This window comes from Musca domestica, unplaced genomic scaffold (genome assembly GCF_030504385.1).
Source record: "Musca domestica strain aabys unplaced genomic scaffold, Musca_domestica.polishedcontigs.V.1.1 20, whole genome shotgun sequence".
Classification (NCBI taxonomy): Eukaryota; Metazoa; Arthropoda; class Insecta; order Diptera; family Muscidae; genus Musca; species Musca domestica.
The window spans coordinates 2,429,077-2,456,661 of NW_026712250.1; the positions used below are offsets into that span (position 1 = coordinate 2,429,077).

Below are 27,585 nucleotides of genomic sequence, written 5' to 3' on the forward strand. Positions count from 1 at the left end.
GGAGGGGAATGGAGATTAGTAAATTTGCTACTAGATTCTACCGGGTGGTCCTACCTGCAGTGATGCCGGCATCATGTAGTACTCCATGGCCATTGTCACCACATTCAAGCCGATGACAGCCGCAATCGCCAAATCAAAGTACTTCGAAGTGACCACATTGTGGACAAACATGCGCGAGGGCGAGTAGTTGATGTAGTAGGGCGGCTCATGCATTCGCCGACGTTTCTTCTCCATTTGCAGGGCCCTCTTGGCAGCTCGACGTATCTTCTCCTCCTTCTCCTGCTCCTCGCGACACCTATGGAAGTTCTCCACAACAACTCCCACGAACATGTTGAGGACAAAGAAGCCCACCAGCAGAATGAAGGCAATGAAGTACAGCAGCCGCCATTCGTTGTAGTTGACGATGGGCTGCTGGTCGACTCCGACCGCATCCAGGCCGGTGTACATGATATTTACCCAGCCGTCGCGGGAACTCAGCACAAACAAGGACATCAGGGCTTTGCCCAAATCGTCAAAGTTGTATTTGCGATTGACCCATGCATTGCCCGGAATGCTGAGGCATTCGGTCTTATTGCTGACGTTCTTAATGTTCTCACCCTCGCAGTAGTAGAAGGTGCCCTTGAACAGCTGGACACCCAAAATCCCGAAGATAATGAAGAAGGTGCAACAGATCAGAACGATATTGCCGATAGGTCGAAGGGACGATAAGAGCGTTTGCACGACTAATTTCAAACCCGGCGCTCGATTGATAACGCGCAAAGGCCGCAGGGAACGAAGTAGCCGAAACACCTTGGAAGAAATGGAAAGGGGAAACGGAATTTGTGTAGATCAATTCATGCGCTAGCTTCACGGATCTTGACATACCCTTAAAATCCCAAAAATTCTCGGACTCGATGCGCTAATCAGTGACATAAGCAGATCAATGATGGATATCGTCACCAAAGAACCGTCCATGATATTCCAGCCGGATGTAAAGTAGGCATCTTGACCATAAAACATACCAGCAGCAACAACCTTCAAAGGGGCATTGGTTTGGTGAGAGGGGGCGGAATAATGAGGGGGTGGGGGCGCACCACTTACCTTTACAAACATTTCCACAGTGAAGACTGCGGTGAACACATAATTGGCTGTTGACAGGAACAGACGTTCCGTACTGTCCGGTGGTATATTGGGTCGTTCCATTGCCAAGGTAATGCAGTTGAGAGCTATGAACAATAGAACCACATTGTCGAACCATTTCTGGTTGACAAACCATGAACAGATGCGTCGAAACCTGTAAATAAATGAAATTCAGAATTCGCGGAACAGCCACGTGCCGGCGGACGTCATTGCTTCCTACCTATTGTCTTCCGAGAATATGTACAGCGAATATGTTCTACGCTCATTTGTAAAGTCGTGCGGGATCAGGCGATCAATGAGCATCTTAACCTTGGAAAACCGATCCGATGATAGAAAATAGGAATGTTGTTGCTCCTTGGTATGTTCTTCCTTGCTGCTGCCACCATCCTCTTCATGCCGTTTCTTGGGAAACTGGCAGATGGAGTTTTTCCGTTTCTCACGTTCCTGGATGTACTGCTGCAACATGTCCGTCTCATTGGTGGTGTACATCTTTTGCCACTTGTCCAAGTCCAGTTTGGAGTTGGTGTAGGACAGAGATTTGCGCGATGGTTCCAGGTTGTGTAGATTCAGATGCGAAGTTTTGGTGAAGGCCAACTCAATGGAGGACATGCGTCGTTTGCTGGGATACGCATGCAACTTACTGGATTGATTGAGATTCTGATACATTTGCGAGTTGAAAAGGCAGGCTGAGGCTCGTCGACTGCCTGGTACTCCACTACCTATGCTCAGGGAGGCCGACAGACGTCGTATGGAATTCTGTGGACTGAGGCGATTGGTGTCTTTATTCTTTATGCCCATATTCGGTGTGCTGGGCTTGAGGAAAACATCGGAACGGGCCGGCGAGCAGTCGGTCAGTAGGCAGGAATTGTCACTGCCATTGTTGAGTTGATGTTCCAGATCTTCTGGTGTCATCAGCTCCTGTTTTTTTCTCTTGGAACTTGTGCGACGAAAACGTTTAATGCTGGGCAAACGCTGTAGTGGTTCATTTGTTTCGGGTAGATTGGAACTCAACGAGGTGGCACTGTTCGATGTGACGCTTGACTCGGGTCGACCAAAGCTGGGCAATTGCAATTTGGCAGCTGTCGAGGATATGGTGGGTACATAAATTGGACCCGATGTTGCAGTGGTGGGATCTTTCGATATATAATCGATAACAACACTGTGATGTATGCTGCCGCCGGCACCGGCCACCGAACTCGAGCCGTTGAGGCCAGTGGGTAGCAGAGAACAACTTGAGGTCGTGGCTGTGACGGCTGTTGTATTGCTTTCTAATTGGCTGGGATTTAAGATATTTATTGCAGATTTGTGGGGCAAGACAGGAGATGGTGGAATTAGGTCTATTGAAGGGATGCCTTCATCCAGCGACCGTTGACCACTGCTGAATATGGTTGGTGGTCGAAGTAACGAGGGCGAGCCGGGACTCTGAAAAGGGAAATGCTAGTGAGAGGTGGGGCGTTTAAAGGCGATACAAATTTAAAGGGGGTAAGCGAGTAAAAGGCTACATATTGGGCGCCACTTATAATATGAACGCAAACAAATATTCCTAGGTTAAATTTTATATAGACAACGGAAAATTGGTTTGGTCTTTTAATCCAGAGGACTTTCGGCACGCTTTTCAAAAACACATTTAGACGTTATAACCGAATTGTCCTGGATTATCGTAAAATAAAAAAGAAAGTTTAGACTGACTTAATTCAATTTCGGTCCTCAATCTATACTTGCTCACCCTACACTCCTTTGCTCTTTTGCGAAGAAACGAGACGATGACTTAAGGCAGTAAAATAGGGCTCGCTGTGATCGAAAAAGTACCATTGTAGAAAAATACAGGTAACCGCATCGGCACAGCTGATGGGACAATGAACTGCCAAACCATTTTTAAAATTGAAAATTTTTAATGAAAAATTATTCCAATTTGTAAAAGTCTGTGAGAACTCGTATCGTTATAACCCCCGATTGGTGTCGCATAAGAAAACTTAAGCAAATCTGCTTATTTTTGAAAAAAAAAAATGCGTCATATTAATGTTCTCAAGCGTTGTTGCATCTACCTGTATTTTTTCTACCATGGCATGTACTTTACTCATGAATTTCACAAATGAAATGTCGTCCATGTATCACACGGTATGTGTAACTTCTACATATTGAAACTTTGACACTACATATGTAAAAAATATATATCGTCTGGTAGAGCCTTAAATTTAAAGAGAGCCAAATAACAATAGTGCGTAGGCCTTGAATGAGTTGTTGTCTAAAGTACAATTTTGGGAATAATTATAAAAATGTGATTGCGCAAGGCCACCTTTTTAATTAGAAGTAAAAAGCCTCCGATTCAGTCTATTGTTCAAATTACTTACGAACATGGTATAAGTAAGAAGACAACCATGTGTAAACATATGTTTACAATTTTTGTTTACAATTTTACCTTTGACAATTCGGCTTTAACAATTGAGAGGGTAAGAAGAGAACTTAAAGACAATAGACAACCGACCTACTTTCTCTTAAAGAAAGAAAAACTTAGTACGCTTAGTGAATTATATTGCCCAACTGGCTTAAGTCATCAGCTGGCTTCTTCGGAAAAGAACAATGGAGCCTAGGGCCGAAATCGAACTAAGTCAACCTAAAACCCCTTTCTTTCTTTACGAAGAAGCCAGCTGATGACTTAAGCCAGTCAAAAAAGCTTTTTATGTACTTTCACCATAAGCAGCTTGAAGTCTTCGCATGGCATATTTTTTGAAGAATCATAAAGGGATGCCGAAGCCGCACTCGAATCCTGCCGTCGTCTTATAATTTGAGAGTACATAAACGGCTTTTTTGATTGGCTCATCAGCTGGCTTTTTCGTAAAGGAACAAAGGTGTTTTAGGTTGACGTAGTTCGATTTTGGCCCTACGCTTTTTTGCTCTTTTCCGAAGAAGTCAGCCAGTCAGTCTTTTCCGAAGAAGCCAGCGTTAAAAAAATTTCTAAAGGTGAGAATACATACTCACCTTTAGACATTTATTTTAATTACGCGTGGTGTCCATGGTAGAATTAAGAAGGTAAAGGCATGCATTCATATGTTTACATATTTTTTTAAGAATTATTCAGAAATCAGAGATGGGAATCTGCTTTCCATCCAGTGAAATTTGACAAGTTGAATTATAGAAAATGCAAAGATGGGAATGCTTTTTTGAAATGACTTTACCTTCCTAATTTTACCATGGATCAATTCTAAGTTTTAAAAAATTCCAAATAGAACAGGGAATATATATTTGCAATAGTTTGTATTACCTCAACCTTATCGTCGTCTGCTTGGCCCCAATTACGGAAACTCGTACCAGACTCCATTGTCGTATTTGGCGAATCTTGCGGCGTAGCGGCTGTTGTGGTGATAATGGGCGGCTCACGCATGGGTCGTATTTTGGCAAGGCGTGGTACATCAGCTCGTCGATCACGTATCGAATATGTCTTCCGAACGAAGGAAATAGAAAAAAGAAATGCGATGAGTATATCTACAACTCCAATTATTTGCCTTCTTACCTTTTTCAAGGGCTTTCTTTCTTCTTCGGATTTACTGAAATCCTTTTCTGAAAATTTTCTATTCAAACCGTTTAAAGGAACACTGCCTGGTTGGGTACTTATAGCATTGTTATCCTTTAGCTGATGCTCACCACGACTGCCAGTGCCAGTGCCAGGTGGTAGCATTCGTTGTTTTTGTATATTGCTTTTTGCGTTTTCAACAAACATTTCAGCGGAATCCTGTAGCTAAGCACATGAGGCATCAAAATCCAAGCACACATTGATAAAAAAAAACAACAAGCAACAAATGGAATACAAAAAATGTTGTTGTAAGGTGGGGGAACAAGTGCAAAAATAAACAAAATCAATAAAAAAAAGTCAAATAAAATATTCAAATATGTTGTGGCAATTTCAGGAAATTCGGCCTGGCTTTTTTGGCGTTGCGTCACTTACCTTTCGTATGTCTTCGGCGCTGTGCCAACGATTACGCACTTCATAGTAACTTTCATTGGTCGAAGATGAATCAATTTCACTGTGCGATTCATCGTACATAGCATCGCTATAGTTTTCGGCCAATGTTTCCTCGCGCAGTTTCTTAACCAACTCGCGCTGTTCCCGTTCACGACGTTCATTTCGCTGAGGGAATCAAAATTTCAAAATTAGACTTTTTTCGTTGAACAGGTAATAGATCCTGTTTGGAAATTACAGTAAGTGAATAGAAACCAATTCTCAGCTCAAGCCGAGCTGCTGTGAAGGCAAAGAATAATTTTTGTCCATCCATAAAATGAGTATCATACATACGTTAACGTTGCGTTTGAGTAACTGTGCAGGTGCTGGCTCTAAATCATTTGCTCTCAGTGCACTCCCAAGAGAGAGAAAAAAAAAACGAAACAAACAAACAAAATAAACAAGAGGATAACTCATTTTATGGCTTGGCTGGGGAGCAAATATTCTTCTTTGCCAGTTCAAGTTTTTGTTTTTTTGGATAAAAAAGAGAACTTTTTCTTAGTATTAAAGTTGTTTTTTTTTTTGATTTGATAATAAAACTCTACCTCTGAACTGAATCCCTCAACCAAAATGGCAACCAACAAGTTAAAGAGGACGTAGTTGCCGAACGTCATTAGGGCCACAAAGTACAGTGCAGCCCAATGACTGGTCTTTTCCATGCCGTTGAACAGGACAACATTCCAGTCTTCCTGCGTCAGAATCTAGAAAATGTTTTCGCAGAGTAAGTGATGAACACTGTCACAAGCAAACAAATGAACGAACACAAAGGCAAAACAAAACAAAAGATGAGAAACGAAACAAAACAAACAACCAGACAACACATAAAGTGCTAAGAACAAAAAAACTGGCCTGCCAAAACAATGACAGGAACAAGGGAGTGTAGAACGCAGGGATAAAATTGATCGGTTGCCTTGGTCCCATCAGTGCCAGGGGCGGGCGGGCAGGAATCAATCATAATAGAAACATACATTAAACAAGCAACAAAGCAAAATCAAACAAATTTAAAAAACAAAAGTAAAATGAAATAAAAAGAAAAAACAAAACAAAAACTTCAAAATATAAGGTAGAAAGGCAATTTGGCCGACTTGCGGTGTCAGAGGGACTTTGGAAGTGAGGGTGAAAATACATAAAGCCCATATTTGGCTGGCTTCTTCGTAGATGAACAAAGGAGTTTTAGGTTGACTTAGTTCGATTTTGGCCCTAGGCTCCTTTATTCATTTCCAAAGCCTTCTCACCTTAAAGGTGAGAGTACATGAGTAGCTTTAAGTCTTCGCATGGCATATTTGTTGACATATCATAAAGGAATGCTAGAGAAACACTAGAATCCTGTCGTCGTTTGAAAATAATATGCCTAGCTATGATGCCAAGCTGCTTATGTTCTCACACCTTAAAGGTGAGAATACATAAAACGCTTTTTTGATTGGCTTAAGTAATCGGCTGACTTCTTCGTGAAACTCCCTTGTTCCTCTACGAAGGGATGCTAGAGAAACACTAGAATCCTGCCGGCTTTTGACAATAATATGCCTAGCTATGATGCCAAGCTGCTTATGTTATCACACCTTAAAGGCGAGAATACATAAAATGCTTTTTTATTTGGCTTATGTCATCGACTTGCTACGTCGGAAAAGAGCAAAGGAGCGTAGGGTCAAAATCGAACTAAGTTAACCTAAAACTCCCAGAGGAACAACCTCTACGAAGAAGCCAGTCGATGATTTAAGCGAGTCAAACTAACATTTTATATTTTATGCCTTGCGAATTAGTGCCCTATTAAATTTTAGTAATTTTTTCACTTTTAAGGCTACGCCACGATAGAATCAAAAAGGTAAAGTCATGCAAACATATGTTTCAATTTTTTTCAAATCTCATTGTCAAAATATGTATTTATAAATTTATTGTAAATACACAAAGCAGAGATGGAAACTTAGTTTTTATGAAGTGATATTTTACAAGGTAGATTACAGAAAATCCAGAGATGGGTATGCTTATTTGAAATGACTTTACCTTCCTAATTTTACAATGGGCTACGTTTGAATTAGCTTTCCGAAACTTGATAATTGACCAACCATTGAGAACATTTGTATACAAATCTTGCTGATAATTGTTCAATTACAATAGATTTGGCAAAGCAAAACATTCATTGAATTTATTGTGATTGGTCAATTTTCAAAGTGTTTCTATGTAAACGTGCTATAAATGGCGGTCATTCAAACGTAGCCAAAGATGGGAAACCTAATATATTTTTTAAAAATGATTGCATGTCGACTTCTTGAATTGCTACCTTAATTCTGAATTAAGAATATAACTAAATAAAATGAAAATGAAACGCAACTAACATAAAACAGAAACAGCAAAAGTAACGCAATAAAAAACATAACTAATGTTAACGTAAATAAACTTTAACATAACCTATAATCTAATTATTCTTGGTACAATATGTAGGCCGGAGGATATATAGGGGTATATATATGTTTAAAATTAATTTAAAAGAAATTAAAAATATATATATATATATATATATATATATATATATATATATATATATATATATATCGTGTTAACGCCGTAGATTTCTGCAAACTCAAAACGACAAAGCAAAGCAGTGGCTGTGATAATCTTGACCTTGACTTGATGTCGCTTGGTTTGTTTGTTTTGGAAAAAATCAAGGATTATACATTAAGGGAAAATTACCAATAAAAAAGAAACAACAAACGTTTTGATTTAATTCGTGGTGTGATACGCCCTCTTGAAAAGAAGACTGCCCGCACTGTTTTATCTCGGGTTTTCTGTTTTTTTTCGTTTTCATGTCACATAACTAAACGATGAACGGTCTTCTTCAAATACGTTACTTAAGTTACACAAAGAATTCGTTTTGGTTTTTTTTTAAAAAAAAGAAGAGAGGAAAACGTGCCAGCGTTTCTTTGCAAAGCCTCGAAAGGATACTGAAAGTTCCTTTCCTATTTTTTTTAATTCTTCTTTTTTCTGTTTATTTCTATATGATGGCAAATTAATTAGAAAACACAAAAGAAAACGCAACAAAACATGCAGCGAAAAATATATTTCAAATGTTATGAGAGCTGTCAATGGAAATAATGGACCGAATGGCTTAGGCTTACGAATTTTGTGAAAATGATCTATATGTGACAATGAGTACTTCATTATTGGTAACATTATTGGCTATTTACATGTTAGTCATGTTCGTTTGTGAAATAAAGGTGGAAGGACAGAGAATTATATATTCCCAGTGTCACTAACTACAGGGTTATGCCTACAAACCTATCTGACAAATTATATTTCTAAAAAAAAAAAATGAAACAAAAAGTCCAACCTAATGAGTGGTCATGTGACCTTGGCATATTTCCAATAAAATGCCAACGTGTTGCCCTGTAGATACATGCACCCTGTTGTTTGGCTCATTGTTGCCACACTTGTTATTGTGAGTAGAGTAACTTCCACCTTTAAGCATGACGTATGAATGCTATTAGTCGTCTCATGCAAATGATGCCTGATAATGATATTATACAATTTTGATTGTTTGATCATGGTTCGATTGTTAGTGTTACGTTACACTACAGTTACGTTTCTGTAGATACTTTTTATCTGGTCTATTGTAAATGATTGACTGGAATAAAACACATTCTTTACGAGAATTAGAGTACGTGTAAACTTTACTTTGTGTTCGTGAAACGTAATTTGTTGTTTCCAATTTACTTTTTGTTGTTGTTGTTGTTGTTTGTGGGATGTTCAACTAAAACTAAGAGTGCTCTGTTATGTTTGTGGGTAAAAATAAATAAGTTAAAAAAAAAAAAAAAAATAATTGAATAGTTAGCTACTTTCATTGAATTGGAAGAAAGGCTTTAGGCGCTGATATTTGTGACTATTGTGAATGGTCACAATAGTCTTTGTAATACTAACTTCAGACCTGTTTTAACAACACCAGTAATCAAAATTTGTCAATTGTATTGACTTTAAGTCCAATTAATAAATAAATTGATTTGTAAGGCTTATATGATTTAAAGACTTGTTTATATGTAATAAATCCACTGGATTTAAGCTGTCATTCCGACTGGATTTATAGCGTATAGCGTAAATAAAAATTGTATAGCGTAAAATAATATACTCCGAAAAACTATAAAAAGTTTATTTTAATCACCCATACCATAGACAATTTTTATAAGTAGACTTAGAATAAGGACCTTAGCAAATTTAACTATAAAAGTAGGTTTCCACCTCTGATTTGTGTAAACACACTATCATCAATAGATGTTGTCAACGGTACAATTTTGAAAAGATTGTAAACATATTATTGCAGAAGTCTACCTTGATAATTCTGCAATGCACACGTGGATCTGGAGTTATCAATAAAGAGATGGACCAAGTCTGCGGCGGGATTCAGATTTGTTTGTCCAACGTATGACAACACAATTAAATATCATATTTTCCGATGAAAATAGGGCTCGCTGTGAAGAATATAGGTAGACGCATTTACACAGCTGCTGGGACAATGAACTGTCAAACCCATTTTGGAATTGAAAATGCTGAATGAAAACTTATTTTATTTTTTAAAAATTTTCGAAAAGCGCGATAATAACCTCCAAATAAAGTCGTATAAGAAAACATATAAAAATTTGAAGAAATATTTAAAATTTTTTGACATATCAATGTTCCCAAGCGTTTCTGTTTAATGCCAACAGAGAGCTGGGACAATAAACTGTCAAATCAACTTTGGAATTGAAAATGTTGAATGAAAATTTCATTAAATTTGCTAAAATTGTTGCAAAACGCGAAGAAAACATATAAAATTTTACTTATATTTGAAAAGACATTTAAATTTTTTTGACATATCAATGTTCCCAAGCGTTGGTGCATCTACCTGTATTCTTCAACCATGGCCCAGTGGATATTATTTGACGTATACGCTATGAAATTGACATTTGAGATCACGTGGATTTCATAAATCTAAATGTCAGGCGTTTTACGCTTTAAAGCTATTCTTCCAAAGGCAAAAAATTCAACAACCAAAGAAAAGGTGAAAAATTTACAAATGCTAGCTAACGAGTTTAGAGAAATGAATGGAAGAAAAAATTTATAAAACTAAAAACTAATATAAATAGAAAAATATTATAATGTAGTCTTTACAAGATAATAGAGAAAATAATTGTTTGATATTAGGGGGGTTTATAAGTTATATAGATAATTTTTTTTTGAGGTTAAGAATTAAGGATTTGTTTGCTCTTACTTGAAAGACCGTTACGGTGGCCCATAGTATGTTGTTGAAGTGTTTGCGATCACATTCACACTGTGGATGTTTGCTGATTATTTCGGGACATGTACACTCCCTTTCGAGACCGGTTTCGTCCATAAATTTACAAAACTTACCGCCGAACAGATACATGCCCAGTATGCTGTTGTTGTCGGTTTGTTTGTTTATTTTGAGGATTTTGTGGTTTATTGTTTTGTTGTTGTAGTTGTTGGGAGTTATGTTGTTGTTGTTAATATTATTGTTATTATTGGTGGTGAGTGAATGTTGCACACACACGCACGCACAAAGAGATGTTTTGTTTTATTTTTTTGTTTTGGAACACACACAAACACACGAGTTGTGGTGAATTATTTTGATTACGTGGTGAGTTTAGTGATAGTGGTACGAGAAAACGAGAGTTACGAGGTTACGAGTACAAGTATATAAATATTATTTAGTTGAATTTTGTTTTTGATTTTGAATTTAGTTTGTTATTGTAGTAGTAGTAGTAATTGTTGTTGTTTTTTGTATAATAAATAACAATGATAGTAATAATAATAATAAAAAATTATATATAATATTTATATATAGTTATTTTTATGTCTTATAGTTTAAATACTTTGTTAATATAGTACACAAGGAGTAGTTTTTGTGGAGCATTAACTTCGCAAAACAAATTCTCAAAAACCAAAATGATCAAGAGATCAATTTAAGGAATCCATTTTAATTATCAATAAAAAAAGACATTTTTTATCTTTTTTGATTCTATCCAATATAGTACATTTTAAAGACAAGAATTCGTTAGACAATTTAAAAAATACAATTAAAAGTAAGCTCTGCTTTAAAATAGCTCTTGAAAGATGGATTATTACAATAAAAAGGGAAAGTGTAAACATAGTGTATTGTTTCGTTACAATAGCACTCTTCATTTACATCAGACAATAACAATTTCCGTTATTGTCAGTTTGATGGCAAATGGGGAGAGAGGATCCCCCATCAAACTTTTAAAAACAGTAAAAAACAAATATTCTAATTAGCCGGCATTAAAGTAGGTTTCTCTCAATCGACTTTTGTCCTCTCCCAAAAAGGCGGAGAGACATATAGGGTTCTATAGACAAAACATTTTAATTAGCCGACATTGAAGTAGGTCTCTCACAATCGACTTTTGTCCTCTCCTAAAAAGGCGGAAAGATACATAGGGTTCTATAGATCTATTTTGGTTTTTAAGAATTTGGTTTGTTAAATAAACGTTTTTGGGGGTTTTCTTTGCTTAACTGCGAATTATTAAGTGTTTTTTGAATATTGTTGCTAGTCACACAATGAATCCTGCTAAATTTATTTACAAAATCTCAAATGTTGTTAATGGTTGGTAGCACAGTGTTCGTTTGGACGTATTTCCTTATGTGGGGGGTCGACAGGGTTTGTTTTCATATGGCAGTGGTGGATTCAATGGAATGTGTAGGGGTTAATTGGGGCGGGGTGTTCTATAATTAATTTGGTTGTGTGTGGTTTTGAGAGGTGAATGTTTTTTATAGATAGGTTTGAAATTAGCTAATTTATGGTTTTAGTGAGTTGTGGCTTTGGAAAATGAAAGTTTGATAGACACAGAGTTTTGTGGGCGAAGTTATGAGGCACATGGATTTAGATGATATTGCATGCAACAAAAATACACAGATTTTTCCATCAATAAAAACACGACAAACATCAACAATTGTAATAAAAAAGAATTTAAATATTTCCATATGTTTTGTTTGGAAATTCAATATATATTACACTTACCTTTTAGTGGATGGTCTGAATTGTTTATACCTACATTCATTCATTCTAATAGTCCAGAACTAGGAGAACTATGTTTTACAGGGGGAAGGGGTTGTTTTTTTTTTTTTGGATAATTCAAGTAACTACTGGGGAAGTGGAGATTTGAAATTCTATGGCACGACTGCTAATGGTCTAAACTATATTCAAAACCTAGTTAAGTTCGTAGCACTGCAATTTTCTTATTCTTGTTTGCGTTAATTTCACGTATTTTTTTCTTGGTCTTGTACACAGAACACACCACAAATTAAAATTCAATCCCTTAAAAAATTAAAATCAAAATAAATTATAAAACAAAGCATAAACAAGCAAACTAAGGGTAATGTGGAAGATTTGTCGCTGGTTTTTGGGGGGTTTGAATTGAAAAAGAAGGGAAATAAATAAAAACTTATTCAAAAATATAAGGTCCAATCATTCACAGTCCATGGCTAGGCACACTGACATGCCAAAATAACAACAAAAATGACATTTATTACACTCATTCAAAAGGCAAAGTACATTAAAAAATATGGGGGGAACAGATAATTTGTGTCACGAAAAATAAAGCCAAACTCAATGGAAGACATAACCTAAAACTTAAAAACAAAATAAAATTAAATTGAAACGGCAAAATAATTATATTTAGAAAGTTGTAAATTAAGAATTAAGACATTTCTTGTTGTCTTTGTAATAATACTATATGTTTTTTGTTTAATATATATTGTTTTAAGTTTTAGGTGATACATTATTTAATGTTTATATATATTTATATAAGTTAGATGTATGTAAGCAATGTATGATATATAAGTATATATATATATATGACTATTTATTTTGTAAGCATTATTGGTTTTATTTTGTTTTTTAATTAACTTTGATCATCTACCTGAAACACTGTGACCAGCGCCCACAGCAGGCTGTCGAAATTTTTGCGATCACATATCCGGTCCGAGTCAATTGTTTCGCAGAATTTACATCCAAATAGATTCATGCCAAGTATACTATAAAAATTCATTTACGTTTCGTTTTTTTGTTTGGGTTTTGGTTTTTGAAATCGAGTCATTAGCATTAAAATTAAAATAATTATTGGTTTACGTATTATTTTACGGTTCGTTTGTGTATGTATTTTTTCCATTATTTTTTTGTTAAGTGTTAAAAAATTAATATTTCAAAAGAAAATAATATGTATTTTTAACAAAGAAATAAACATATTTTTAATATATAAATAATTTTTAGTTTTATTTTTTGATTATTATTTTAGTGTTTAGTTATTGTTTTTTATTATTATTAATGAAACGTTTTAAAGTTTAGTTAAATAGATTTATTAATTGTTTGTGATTTGGAAAATAGGTGGGGAAAGTTGAAAAGAAATAGAGAAAGGAGAAGAAGAAGAGATATATGTTTGAAAATAGCTTATTTGGAAATTGGCATATGCCATTTTTATTTTGAAGGGCTAAGCAAGTTTGTGACTAAAACAAATTACAATATAAATTATTAAATTTTTGAAATAATACACATTTTTTAAAGATAATCGTAGTTTTGTATTATTTTGATGTTGGGTACATCACTTTACCGTACAAAATGCAATTAAATGGCGTGCCTTTGTGTGTGTCTAAAATTATGGCGTACGACAAATGTCAAAATATTTTGCTTTAACTTTACAACACAAAATGCAATAAAATGACGTGCCTTTGTGTGTGACTGAAATTATGGCGTACGACATTTGTCAAAATATTTAGATTAAACTAATGAGCTGTTCAGACAATCCAAAACATACGATGTTTTTGGCTATTTCTAAACTATTTTTAAGAAAAGCAGAGCCTGTGTGTGCTTAGATAAGATTATCCAGATTATCGAAGGCATCTTGTAAATTTCAAACAATGTTTCTCAATCATGATTTATTGTATTTCAGAACCTGTCATTTTAAAATTGTTAGACTTGACAGGTTTTGAAGCAGAGCAAAAGGGGTGTAAGGATGACTTATCGACGCCAAACTTTTGGCGTCTAATACAAAAATGTCATGGCGTAAGTAAAAAAACTCAATGACTTTCCTGTTATACCCTAAACCGACGGCAGCCTCAACATCCATTAATGGTCTTAATGTAGATTAACTCGTTCATTATTCCCATTGTATTGTAGAAGAATACAGGTAGATGCATCAACGCTTGGGAACATTGATATTTCAAAAATTTTAAAATGTTTTTTTTTTTCAAAACTAAGATGATTTTTATAAGTTTTCTTATAAGACACCAATCGGGGTGTTATGGTATGTATTTTTAAACCATTTTTACAAATTTCAAAAAATTTTTAAATAAAATTTTTAATTTTAAAAGTGCTTTGACAGTTCATTTTCCCAACAGCTGCGTCGATGCGACTAACTGTATTCTTCTACCATTTCCTATTGTTAATGTACGAAATGAAACTGAATTGATACAACATTAAAAAAATTCATATGGCAACGCTACCGAAAGTCAATCAGCTGTTGCATGGTAGAAGAATATAGGTAGACGCGTCGACACAGCTGCTGGGACAATGAACTGCCAAACCAATTTTGTAGTTGAAAATGTTGAATGAAAAATTATTTAAATTTGTAGAAATTCTTGAAAAATGCATATCATGACAGCCTCCGATTGGTGTCGTATAAGAAATCTAATAAAAATCTCTTTATTTTTGAAAAAAAAATTTTTTTTGGCATATCAATGTTCCCAGCGTTGATGTATCCACCTGTATACTTCTATCATGAGCTGTTGGCAGCCTCAACTTCCATTATCGATGTCAATTCCATAGCGTATACATCAACTAATAAACCACTGGATGTGTAAATACGATTTACGTGACGTATACGCTATGGAAGTGAAGGTGTAAGTACATAAGAAGCTTGAAGTCATGACAAGGCATATTTTGTGATATTTCATAAAGGGATTACAGAGCCGCACTAAAATCTTGCCGTTATTTTCCATTATAATTTGACATTAATATGCCTAGCCATGACTTTAAGCTTTTTATGCACTTGCACCCTTGACATTAGAAGACGAGTGGATTTCGTAAATCTAAAGGAACTTCAATTTTAAATTTTCTGTCACATAAATACTTAAATGTAGTACACACGCACCATTACAAAATAAATAAAAACAGGAGCTTTAGGTTGACTTAGTTCAATTTCATTATTGATACTTGTTAACCCTAACCTCCTTAGTTATTTTATAAAGAATGCACGAAAGTCAAAGCTATTCTAAGATTCTAACATGGGAGAAGAATATAGGTAGACACGTCGACCCAGCTGCTGGGACAATGAACTGTCAAACCAATTTTGGAATTGAAAATGTTGAATGAAAAATTATTTAAATTTGTAAAAATTGCTGAAAAAGCGTATGATAATAACCTCCGAATGACGTCGTATATGAAATCATATAAAAATCTACTTATATTTGAAAAGAACTTTAAAATATTTTGACATATCAATTTTCCCAAGTGTTGATGCATCTACCTGTATTCTTCTGCCATGGATTCTAATGTTTCCCATTATAATTTTCCTTCACAAATCAAGACATTTATTGTTTTTTTTTTCTTAAAAATATTATTATATGAATATTTTCTGTAATGTTTTCACCAAATTTGCTTAGCCCTTTTTATTTGTAAATAGTTGCAGAAATAATAAACGATTTGTGAGTAAATTTGCAATGAATAAATTAAAAAACATGCTAAATATGACGTTTAAGATATAGTTTATTGGTTTAAATGATGAAATTAAAAATAAATATTATTTATAAATATGATTTTATAAATGACTTATTGATTTTTGTTATTAGATAAGCAGGTGTGTTATTTATTTTTCTATGTTTTATGGTTTTATTGTTTTTTTTTGGGATTTTTCGTTGATAAATATAAATAAAACTTTCTATTCTATAAAAATGTTAGAATACTTATTTCGCAACAAAAGCAGCAATAAGTAGCTGAAAACGTTTGTTAATTAGTAGGTAGTAATAGTAGTAGAAGGAACATTTATGAATAAACAGAGGGGTGTGAACACAATGTAAGATATTTTATGTTAATGCCAAATCTCTTAATTTTTGATTGACATATTTTATGGATATTCGTGCTTTACTCGACGTATACTCTAAGAAATTCACAATCTAAATAATGAGTTTTATATAAAAACTTGTTCGGTTTTAATTATTTATCCTAAGTATAAGGTCCCCCTGCAATACCAGGTGACTACCAAATGTTAGGTCAAAATGCATTATTGTGATCGAAGTCAAAGAACAAAAAATAAACAAATAGCAGAAAATTGTAAATAAAATTTGACATTTCATCTGGTTTTTAAAATTTGCAGGAACATCTTGTTATTGCGTCATGGGCACGGCAGAAGAATACAGGTAGATGCATCAACGCTCGAGAGCATTGATATGTCAAAAAAATTTAAATATTTTTTCAAATTTAAGAAGATTTGTATATGTTTTCTTATATGACGCCATTCGCAGGTTATTATAATTCGCGTTTTTAAACAATTTAAATAATTTTTCATTCAACGTTTTCAATTCCAAAATTGATTTGACAGTTCATTGTCCCAGCGGCTGTCTTCTACCATGGTCATGGGCAATAGTAAGTATTTTTCTTCTTTTCACCCTTAGTATCATGTGTTAATAGCATTTTTTGCCAGTGCACCATACGGCAAAATTTAAGGTGAAATGGTACATATTTATTATCAACGACATCTCTTTCAGATGCTATACGCCAAAAATGTAAAGATTAGAAAAAAATAGCATGATAGAAGAATACAGGTAGTCGCATCGACACAGCTGATGGGACAATAAACTGTCAAATCAAATTAGGAATTTAAATTTCTGAATGAAAAATTGTTCAAGTTTGTAAAAAAATGCATATCATAACAACCTCCGATTGGCGTCGTATAGGAAGACATATACAAGTCTACTTATTTAAAAAAATAAATAAAAATGTTTTGACATTCAATGTTTCCAAGCGTTGATGCATCTACCTGTATTATTCTGTATCTATGCTCCTTCGTAGAGCAACAAAGGAGTTTAGGTTGACTTGGTTCGATTTTGGTCCTTCGCTCCTTTGTTCTTTTCCTATGAAGCCAGCCGATTACTTAAGCCAGTCATAAAAGCTTTTTATGTATTCTCACTTTTAGTTTGTTGGGTGGAAACTAATGCCATGTTTACGTTAGAACTTTTTGTGGGGTTAACCAACTTTAAGAGGATTTATTTGAAGATATGATTTGAACAATAGATATGAAAATTTTAATCCAAATCCAGTGGGTTAGCCCATTTATATGTAAACTTACTGTAACGTTTAGCTTTAAAATAATGAACATTTTCGGCATCAGCCATGGTAGAAAAATTCAGGTAGTCGCATGACACAACTGTCAAACCGATTTTGGAATTGAAAATCTTGAATGAAAAATTATTGAAATTTATAAGAATTGTTGAAAAATACATATCATTACAACCTCCGATTTGCGTCGTATAAGAAAAACATATAATGATCTACTTATTTTTGACAAAACACTTTAAAGTTTTTGACATATTATTTGATTTTTAGATATTTAATTCGACCTTTATTATTATTTATTGTTACAAATGTAAATTTAATAAAAAAAACGAGCTCGAGATCTTTGTTGTTGTTTAATTATTTATTATTTTCGATATTTCGTCCTCCAACGGAAGACATCATCAGGAACAATACTGTTTAAACATATAACAAAATTTTACAAAATATCGCCAAGCTTCGACGCCGACCTTGTGTTGTTGCCATCTGTTTTGACATATTAATGTTCCCAGGCTTGTTATTGCATCTACCTATATTTTTCTACCATGGCTTCAACGAAAGCCAATGACTTTAAGTGCGTTTAGACATACTAAATCGTGTGTCAATTCCACTGTCTATACGTCAAACGAAGTGAATTTCGTTTGACGTTTAGACAGTGAAATTGACACTCGATTTAGTATGTCTAAACACACTTAAAGTCATTGGGATTGACAGTTGAAATTTACTGCTGGTTTTATTTGGACGTATATACCGTTTTAAGTCTAAACCGTTTAACCAACAACATATCTTAATACAAAAAAACATATCTTATATTGTGAACACACCTTATAATAGCGAGTACTAATAGTGATAATAATGATATTAAATAACAATAAACGACAATAATCGTAGATATTTCTTCGATTAACTTGAAAATGAAATAACTTCTGAAAGAGAAAACTACTTTTTACTTGAAGTTACAACAATGATCTAAATTATATCACTAACTATAAGAAGTTATTAACTTAGAATATCTCAAATACGCTCTACATTTTTTTTAATTTATAAATCGGCAAGCCAATTACAATCGCTCATAAAGCAATACCTTGGTTTATTTTGTTTAGGGTTTAATTTTTTTGAAAAAAAAAAAATATATTTTCATTTATTTCTGTTTTTTTTTTTGGTTTTAAATCGGTTTACTTTAGAAAGCTAATCTAAATGCTAAAAATTACACACAATAAATTATTAGGTTATACTTAGATGGAACTAAATGAGCAGTGAATTGAGCTGAGAACACAATTGTATTTTTTTAGACGAGTACGAGAGAGAGAATGTTAGTTGTGTGTTTCGGAGTGAGTAGACAGACAGCGAGAAAGAGAGATAAAATTGTGTAGAGAACGAGAGGGTGAAAATACAAATAATGTGTTGCCAAATGTTTGGTGTTACAAAGAGAGGAGTTATTCTGGAAGAAATCATAAACAATTAACAAGTGTACAGTGATAGAGGAGAGAAAGAGCGAGAGAGGGAGAAAGGGTTATATTAATGTGTGTGAATGGTGTTTTAAATTTGCAAACGAAGCAACCTCTTGTGATTAGCACACAATTAAAGAGAGAGAGAGAGAGGGCTAGAGACAGATAGACTCAAAGTTTATGAGAAATTTTTAAAAGACAAACTTTGTTAGTATTTGGATCGGTAGCGGGTAGGATTTAAGCAACACGAAGGTGTTCACGAGTGTCTTCCAAACCAAATAGCAAAGTGGACAGACCTTTAAATTTGGGGAGGTGTGTTAAAGTGTTTTTGTGTTTAATGCAGGTGATCTTTTTTGCCCGTCTCATTGCACAATTTGTTAGCAAAAATACATAAACCATAGAAGAATACAGAGGAATTTGTTCTTTGTTTGAAGGATTATACAGAAAATTTTCTTTGGAATCCATAAAAAAAATATTAAAGTTTCCAAAATATATTAACAAATATTGAAGTGTAAAATGTACGAAACTACAATTGTTGGTGTGGCTTTTTTTTGGAAATGGAAAAAAAGTTTAGTAAAGATTTTTTTTCGTGGAAATGAAAGTATTGAGAAAAAAAGGGAAGACATTTTGTGATGGTTGTTGAATGTTTGTAATGGCTTAGGAGGAGTATGGGCGGGGAGGGTATGGGATAACGTACACAAATGTTTTGACCTTGGGAGATAAATGCATGAGATCCTATGCCATGTTCACACGTAACATGTTCACTTAGAAGTTTGGACAGTGGACTTGGATAGGGAGAGGGTCATGATTTACACAAATAATTTTGTGAATGTCTATGCAACCTAATAGGCCAATTATTACCTAACACAGTAGCTAGTTTTTTGGTCTATATATTTTGTTCTAAACTACTTTTATTTCTTCGTCGAAATGGGGGGAGAATTAACTACAATAAAGGGGTTTCTGGTAGAATTGGGAAAAAAGAACCGTAAGAAAATTTGATGGGAGAAAATATAACAGCTGTGCAGGATGGATGCCTTAGCTGATTGAGTTTTCCCAAGTTATTTTTAAATTAATGAATTTTTTTAAAAATCCTTGGTCAGAATATGGAACAAATATTACAAAAAAAGAAAAAAAAAAAAACAAGTAAAAAAGCAGATAAGCTCGGCCGTTTCGAACTTTTAATACCCTCCACTATATGAAAGGAACTTGAAATTTTTCAAAAAAAAAAACTAAAAACATAAGTCATGCATAAGTCATTTTCTGCGATAGGCTGTAGTACCGATTCTGAACTTTAAATACGAAATTTGAAATAATTCCGGTGAATAATATCGCAAAAATCATAAAAATACCGAATATTGGGAGGTTGCGTTAGAAGGGGGGCTATACGAAAGCGTGGACCTGCATACGCAATTTTAAGCATAGCCTGTAGTACGCATTACAAACTTCGAATATGAAACTTGAAACAATTCTGGTGAAAAATACCGCTAAAATCATCAAAATACCGAATATCGGGAGGTACCATTATAAGGGGGGCTATGCAAAGACGTGAACCTGCATACGAAATTTTTAGGCACAGCCTGTAGTACCCATAACAAATTTCGATTACGAAATTTGAAACAATTCGGATGAATTATGTCGTTAAAATCATCAAAATACCGAATATTGGGTGGTGCCGTTATAAGGGGAGCTATAGGAAGACATGGACCTTCATACACAATTTTTTGTCATAGCTTGTGGTACTTATTAAGATCTTCAATACGAAATTTGAAATAATTCCCGTAAATAATGTCGCTAAAATCCTCAAAATACCGAATATCGGAAGGTACTGTTATATGGGGCCTATGTGAAGACGTGAACCTGCATATGTAATTTTTAGGCATAGTCTGTAGTACCCATTACAAACATCGAATATGAAATTTGAAAGAATTCGGGTGAATTATGTCGCTATAATCTTCAAATTACCGAATATCGGGAGGTAACGTTATATGGGGGCTATACGAAAACGTGGACCGATATGGCTCATTTACGAACTTAACCTGCCTACTGGGAAAATACATATGTGTGCAAAATTTTAGCCTTCTAACTTAATTCGTTCGAAAGATAGCGTGATAAAAATAGTCAAACAGATGGACATTGATTCTAATAGGTTCCCATCTCTGATTTCTGTATAAACAATAGACTTGTAAATATAAATTTTGACAATGAGATGTTGTCAAATAAATAATTTTGAACAGAAAATTGTAAACATATTATTGCATGACTTTCTTTCTTTCAGACACCCAATTTTTGCATTTGGGCGCCAAATATTAAAAAAATATTTTTTTGTTCGAAAATTTTACAAGTGATCGAAATTGGGCGCCAAATTTATCAGCAATATTATTTTATCTACTATCGATTGTACATATGAGCGGTTGGTTCGGTGGTTGACATATATGCCTTTAATTTTGAAAGTGTGGGGAATATTCCCAAATTGGGCGCCACAAATGTTCCGCTGACATAATTGTTCTTTTTCAATTCCTACCAGAAACCATGGACATTTTTCACATACCATACACACTTCTTAAATTTATAGATTCTTCTAAGTAAACACGGGGAAGGGGGGACATCTTATATACTATTTCAAAATTACGGAATTTCTTTATGTTTTTTATTCGCTCTTTTTTGGCAATGATAATATGAGGGTTTTTCTTACAAGGCAGTCTATTTTTTGGGTTAGTTGTTTTTGTACAAGGAAAAATATCATATTTTTAAATATAACCCTGAACAGCAGGATATCATTGTTATTGTGTCAATGTTGTTGTTATTGCAAGGAGAGAAACTTACCTAAATATGAATATGAACAGGACCAAAAGGGAAAAGAACACAGCCACATTGTCCATGGTGCGCAGCATGACAAATAATTGACGTCTCAAATTGGGCATAAAGCGTACCAGCTTTAGGATGCGCAGCAGACGGAAGGTACGTAACACCGAAAGGCCGGAACCACCGCCGCCGGTGCCATTGCCCAGAAATTGTTGGCATATTTCAATGGCACTAGAATGGGTCAGACAAAAATATACTCAAGTCCCGTATTGCTAAAACATATCCCACCTACCTTAAGATCACAATGACACCATCGAAGACATTAAAACCATTGGCTATATAACGAAATGGTCCTTCGGCCACCACTTTGAGTAACATTTCCACGGCAAATATGGCCGAGAACACAATGTTGCTGGTCTCCACGATGACGGTCAATTCCTCGGGTTGATTGTGATATTCAATGCCCATGGACAGGGTGTTGATGAGAATGGCCAGCAGAATGCCCTGCTGGAAATATTTATGTTCCACCAAACGTTTGACATAACGTCGAGCAATGCTACAGACACGCCAGACACAGCGATACACTGTTATTATGGCATTCATCACCTTCGAGCGTTGTTTCTTTTTCTTTTCATCCAGCGGCGACAGGGCATTCTGGTAGAGATCATAACAACAGGAATAGTCTTCAATGTAATTGCCGGTATTTGTCTTGGCATCACGATCACCTCGTACGGTACCGCCATTGGAGGTTTTGTGGTGGCTGTCACCACCGCTTTTGTGTTTACTGCGATGTTGTGATGCCTGCACGGGCTGTTGTTGGTGCTGCTGCTGCTGTGACAATTGTTGTTGGGCCTGCTGTTGCTTGGAATTTTCCAGATTCTGTTGGTTTTTAATGGCCTCAGCTGTGTGGGGATCACAACGTGCCAGAGAGGAGTAAAACGATTCCAATGTACTCTGACCCGTCGGCAGGGCAGCTGAAAATGCCACAGAAAATGCTAAAAGCTCTTGACAAGTCATGGCGTCGTGTATACCCAAATCAGAACAGTCCGCATAAGGATTGGCAATGCTAGCCAGAGTTTGTGGTAAATTCACCTGAAAATAATGCCGTATTTATGTTAGAACTTTTTTGCAGGGTTAATTAGGAATTATTTGAAGTATAGCTAATGGAAATGACAATTTTAAAACAAATTCAGTGGCTTAAGCCATTTATACAGGGTGAGATGAAAAAACTGCAACCAACTTCAGACAGCTTTCATTTCTAAGCCTCTCGTCCGACAGCTGTTAAAATTATTCCAGTTACAGCTCATTAAATTGTTTTCAAGCGTACAAAAGCATTTTGGTGCGAATTTTTCAGAAAAAAAGTTATTCCGGATGGAATTCAAGCGCGATAGTGTGATTTCTTTATATTTGGCACGAAAGCCACAAGTGGCTATCGTTAGAGCACTCCAGCATTTAAATGTGAATAAATCTTTTGTGACTCGTACCATCGCTCGTTACCTCGTGAAGTGGACGGAAGAAAACAGCAAACTTCAGCAGAAATGGTTCGAGAAAAGTAAAGAAGCGACTTGATCGAAACCCGCGTTGCTGTGGCCGAAAAATGGCTCGTGAGCTGAACAATATTCCATTCGGCAAATATTGAAGAATTAGCTCGGGGTAAAGCCATTGAAATTCGAAGAAATGCAAGAACTTACACCGCAACAGAAAGAAAATTGACTCAAAAGAGCTAAAGGGTTGCTTCGCTTGGCCGAAAGTGGTGAACTGCTGTATTTGGTTTTCTCCGTTCTTCGATGAGAAAACATTCGTTGTCCAGCAGTTGTAAACAAACCAATTGATAGTGTTTACTTGCCAAAGAGGTCAGCTGAAAATGTGCACCTTCGGTTGGCCATCAGAACTCAAGCGCCGGGCATGGTGAGGGTGTGGGCCTACATAACAACCGATGGTCGCTCTCCGCTCGTATTAATCGAACAGAATAAATGCCGAAAATTATCGCGAAAATATTCTGGAGGGTGTATTAAAGCCTTGGAACTTGGACATTCCAACAGCACTTAGCACCATCGCACTCAGCACGCGCCGCCCAAGAATGGTTACAAAATGAGGTTCCCCGCTTCATATCCAGAGCACAATAGCCACCAAAATCTCCGTTGGACGACTACTGTGACTGGAAAGCAAGGTTGGCACTTAAAATTAACAAAATGTCGATCACCTCAGGCAAGCGCTTCGCCGGGAATGGGCCAAAATACCGCAGAGCAACATTCGGGCAGCGTGTGACGGTTTCATTGGCCGTTTGAAGGCCATAATTCGTGCCAAAGGTGACCAATTCGAACAAATTTAAACTTATTCTAAAATTTGATGCTATTTCTGACAATATTTGCTTTTATTCAAAAAAAATTTAAAAATGTAAAAATTATGGCTTTTGTAGTTTTTTATCTCACCCTGTATTTGCAGTTTTCTATCTCACCCTGTATTTGCAGTTTTCTATCTCACCCTGTATTTATGTGCATTTTTAAAACAAGTTTTATTTCATATTGTCAACACCAAGTATGTTTACACTAGAGCTTGTTTGTTGTTTAAACATCCTTCATGGGGATTTATTTGGTATTTATGCAAGGGATTTGGCAATTTAAATTCACTGGGTTCATTTAATTCGGCTAACTGTAAATGTATTCTTACTTCCTTGCTTCTCAAATAACAACGCCACTTTGAAATGCCAACGGCGTTGTTAATTATGACTTGGCGCCGTGACAGAAGAATACACAATGAACTGTCAAACCAATTATGAAATTGAAAATTTTGAATGAAAAATTATTAAAATTTGTTAAAAATGTTGAGAAACGTATATCATAACAACCACCGATTGGTGTTGTGTAAGAAAACATATAAAAATCTTCTTTTTTTGAAAAAAAAAAAAAAAATAATAATAAAATAAAATGTTTGAAATGTTTGTCAATATTCCCGACCGTTGATGCATCTACCTGTATTCTTGTACCATGATTTGATGTTTATGCAATGGATTTGCCAATTCAAATCCACTGGGTTTATTTAATTCGGCTAACTGTAAACGTGCTATTATTTCCTTGCTTCTCAAATGGCAAAGCCACTCTGTAATTCTAACGCCGTTGTCAATTATAACTCTGCGCAATAAATTCACATTGCAAACAGCTGTTTATTTTTTTTAACTGTAATTTCAATTACAAATATAATGATAACGTTGTCTAATTGTGAGAAATAAAAAAAATTGAATCTTTTTCATCTTAAACTCACCTGCCATATGCTGCCATCTCCAGCCTGAGTCATTTTCTCCGATGAACACACCGTTTTCTCTGTGGTGTTTGCCGGTGCCTCCTTTAACGCCGGCGGTGTATGCAATAACACATATTCATTGAACATAACCGAGGGACGACGGCTGCCCGCCGTGGGCGGACTCAAAAAGCCCGAGGTACATGGATGGGTCTATAAAAATATGAACACATTCATTATTATTCTCAATCTTTACAAATTTTCAAAATTTCACTCAAATTACATATTGAAAGGATTAGCAAATTTTTGTTGGTTTCATTTTTTTGGTTAATAGGGAGAATAACTTCAAGGGGAATATTTACAAATGGCCAGAATTTAATCGAATTTCTATGCTTTTATTTACACATAAGAAAGGGAAATTTGTTGTAAAAAAATTCATGTTTGAACAATAAAAGAGAAGTATTTGGTTTAATACCTTGCCTAGAGTTCCCAACTGGAGCTGTTTGTTTGTTTTTTATTAGTTGCATTAGTTACATTAGTTTAAGAAAGGCGAAAAGAGAAACATTTCTTAGTTACATATAAAATTCTCTCAAAAGGCTATCAACTCAACATTTAAGATTAGGGGGAGAGAGAGAGAGAGTTGTTAAGTGTTTGGTATTTTTAATACTCTCTCGTGTGGTTGGGTGAGTGAATGTGTTTCGAATACAATCATTTGTCAATTAAGTGTTGTAAGAGTAGATCTCGGAGAGTAAATGACATAAGAATGTCATTTTCATTAATGCAAAGTTTCAAAATGTGTAAATACTTGTGGAATGTAAACATTATGTTATCAGACGGAATGGGTTTTACACATGTGCTGTTAATTTCATTATGCATGTGTATTTTAGTGTGTATGTCAAAATTGCCATTTTACATATGATTCATAATTTTTGCCATCACACACAGACATATGTTTTTTATTTATTTTGGTTACATTGTGATTATATTGTATTTTATATATGTAGAAAAAAAATTATAATACTTTATGGATGATTTTTTTTTACCGCAAATTTCATTTTTTTTTATATTTTTACCAAACAAACAAGCAACATTTTGATTAAATTATATTTTTCCTTGTCGGCTTAATCCCTTTATTGTTGTTTTTATAAAAACAACGTTTGTTTATTTGTTGAGAACGATGAAAATAGGGCTCCCTGTTATCGAAAAAGAATACAGGTAGTAGCATCGACACAGCTGCTGGGACTATGAAATGTCAAACCAATTTTGGAATTGAAAATTTTTTTAATGAAAAATTATTCAAATTTGTAAAAATTGTTGCAGAATGCATATGATAACGACCCCCGATTTGTGTGTTATAAGAAAACATATAAAAAACAAATTTTTGCTGTTAAAACACTTTATAATTTTTGACGTATCAATGTTCGCAAGCATTGATGAAGCTACCTTTATTCTTCTAACATGATATGTTCATTTCTCATGCATTTCACAATTTAAATGTCCTCTATGTATCACACGATGTGTGCAACTTCTACATATGGAAAATTTGACATTACATATCGACTAATTGAGCCTTTAAGTACTAAATGTTTAAATCGGATATTTTTTTATGTGGAAAACGGGTATGACATTACCGTTTTCATAATTTTTGTCATATATAAAGGGATTTCAGAGCCCGATTCGAATTTAGCGTCGTTGACCCTTATGATTTGACATTTGACATCCACATAACAAATCGAGTGGAATTTAACTGCCAATTCCATTGCTTATATGTCAAATGAAAATCGCTGGATTTGAAAGTCGATTTCATTTGACGTATGCGCGATGGAATTGACAGTTGAAATCCACTCGATTTAGCCAGTCAATGACTTAAGCCCGTCAAAAAAAAAAAAAACCTTTCACATATGTATTCGCACCCTAAGCCTACGACACAAAAGCAGCTTGGCATGGAATATCTTGTGACAGATCATAAAGAGTTGTCAGAGCCGCATTCGAATCCCACCGTCGTTTTTGCCTACAATTTGGCACTAATATGCCATGCCATGATGCCAAGCGGCTTATGTACTCTCCCCTTTAAGGTAGCTTAGCATCTTGGCTTTGCATATTAATGTTAAATTATAAGGGGAAACGAGGCAGGGGCAGGATTCGAGTGCGGTTCTGGCATCCCGTTATGATATGTCACAAAATATGCGAAGCGAAGGCCTCAAGTTGCTTTAAGTTTCTAAGCAACCAAATTATTGAAATAAAATGAACTATTGAACCAAGAGGAACGATTTGGCTAATTGAACGATGGAACTATAAAGTGTTAAGGAACTAGATGAACGACAAGTTCCCTTTGAGAAAATAAGCGAGAAAAGTTTATCCGTACAGAAAACTATGATTTATACGCTTAAGCTCAAGGCTCAAGACTGATAACACCTCAAAAACTTTGTTTACGTTTTCATACGTTGAAATGTAAATGTCATGTATTTTGACAATGCCTAATAGCGCGTTCACACATAAAATCTATACCTGGGGGATGTAAACGTACTTTAACCAGTTCATACAGTTTGCCAGCTAGACGGTGAATCAGATGGTCTTTTTAGGAGATTGATCAATCACAATAAATTTAATGTACGTCAGGTCATTGCTATTGATCAATTATCTCGGTGAACCCAATTTAA

General features: G+C 34.9%; 1 protein-coding gene across 2 annotated transcripts in view; it reads right to left on the reverse strand.

Moving 5' to 3' along the window:
- The window catches only part of LOC101891331 (voltage-dependent T-type calcium channel subunit alpha-1I), a 65,244-nt gene that overhangs the window by 9,368 nt on the left and 28,291 nt on the right, over positions 1-27,585 (reverse strand). Inside the window, exons 10-22 of one of the 2 annotated variants that reach the window (XM_059122349.1) lie at positions 25,401-25,424; positions 24,950-25,138; positions 21,981-22,780; positions 21,710-21,919; positions 13,036-13,150; positions 5,662-5,817; positions 5,063-5,245; positions 4,631-4,855; positions 4,382-4,558; positions 1,340-2,541; positions 1,081-1,273; positions 865-1,014; positions 55-789 (exon numbers count right to left, since the gene is read on the reverse strand). In XM_059122349.1, the coding sequence (XP_058978332.1) occupies positions 55-789; positions 865-1,014; positions 1,081-1,273; positions 1,340-2,541; positions 4,382-4,558; positions 4,631-4,855; positions 5,063-5,245; positions 5,662-5,817; positions 13,036-13,150; positions 21,710-21,919; positions 21,981-22,780; positions 24,950-25,138; positions 25,401-25,424 (4,359 nt within the window). Of the gene's footprint in view, positions 1-54; positions 790-864; positions 1,015-1,080; positions 1,274-1,339; positions 2,542-4,381; positions 4,856-5,062; positions 5,246-5,661; positions 5,818-13,035; positions 13,151-21,709; positions 21,920-21,980; positions 22,781-24,949; positions 25,139-25,400; positions 25,425-27,585 lie in introns of both variants that reach the window. The other variant, XM_059122348.1, reaches the window with a different exon arrangement.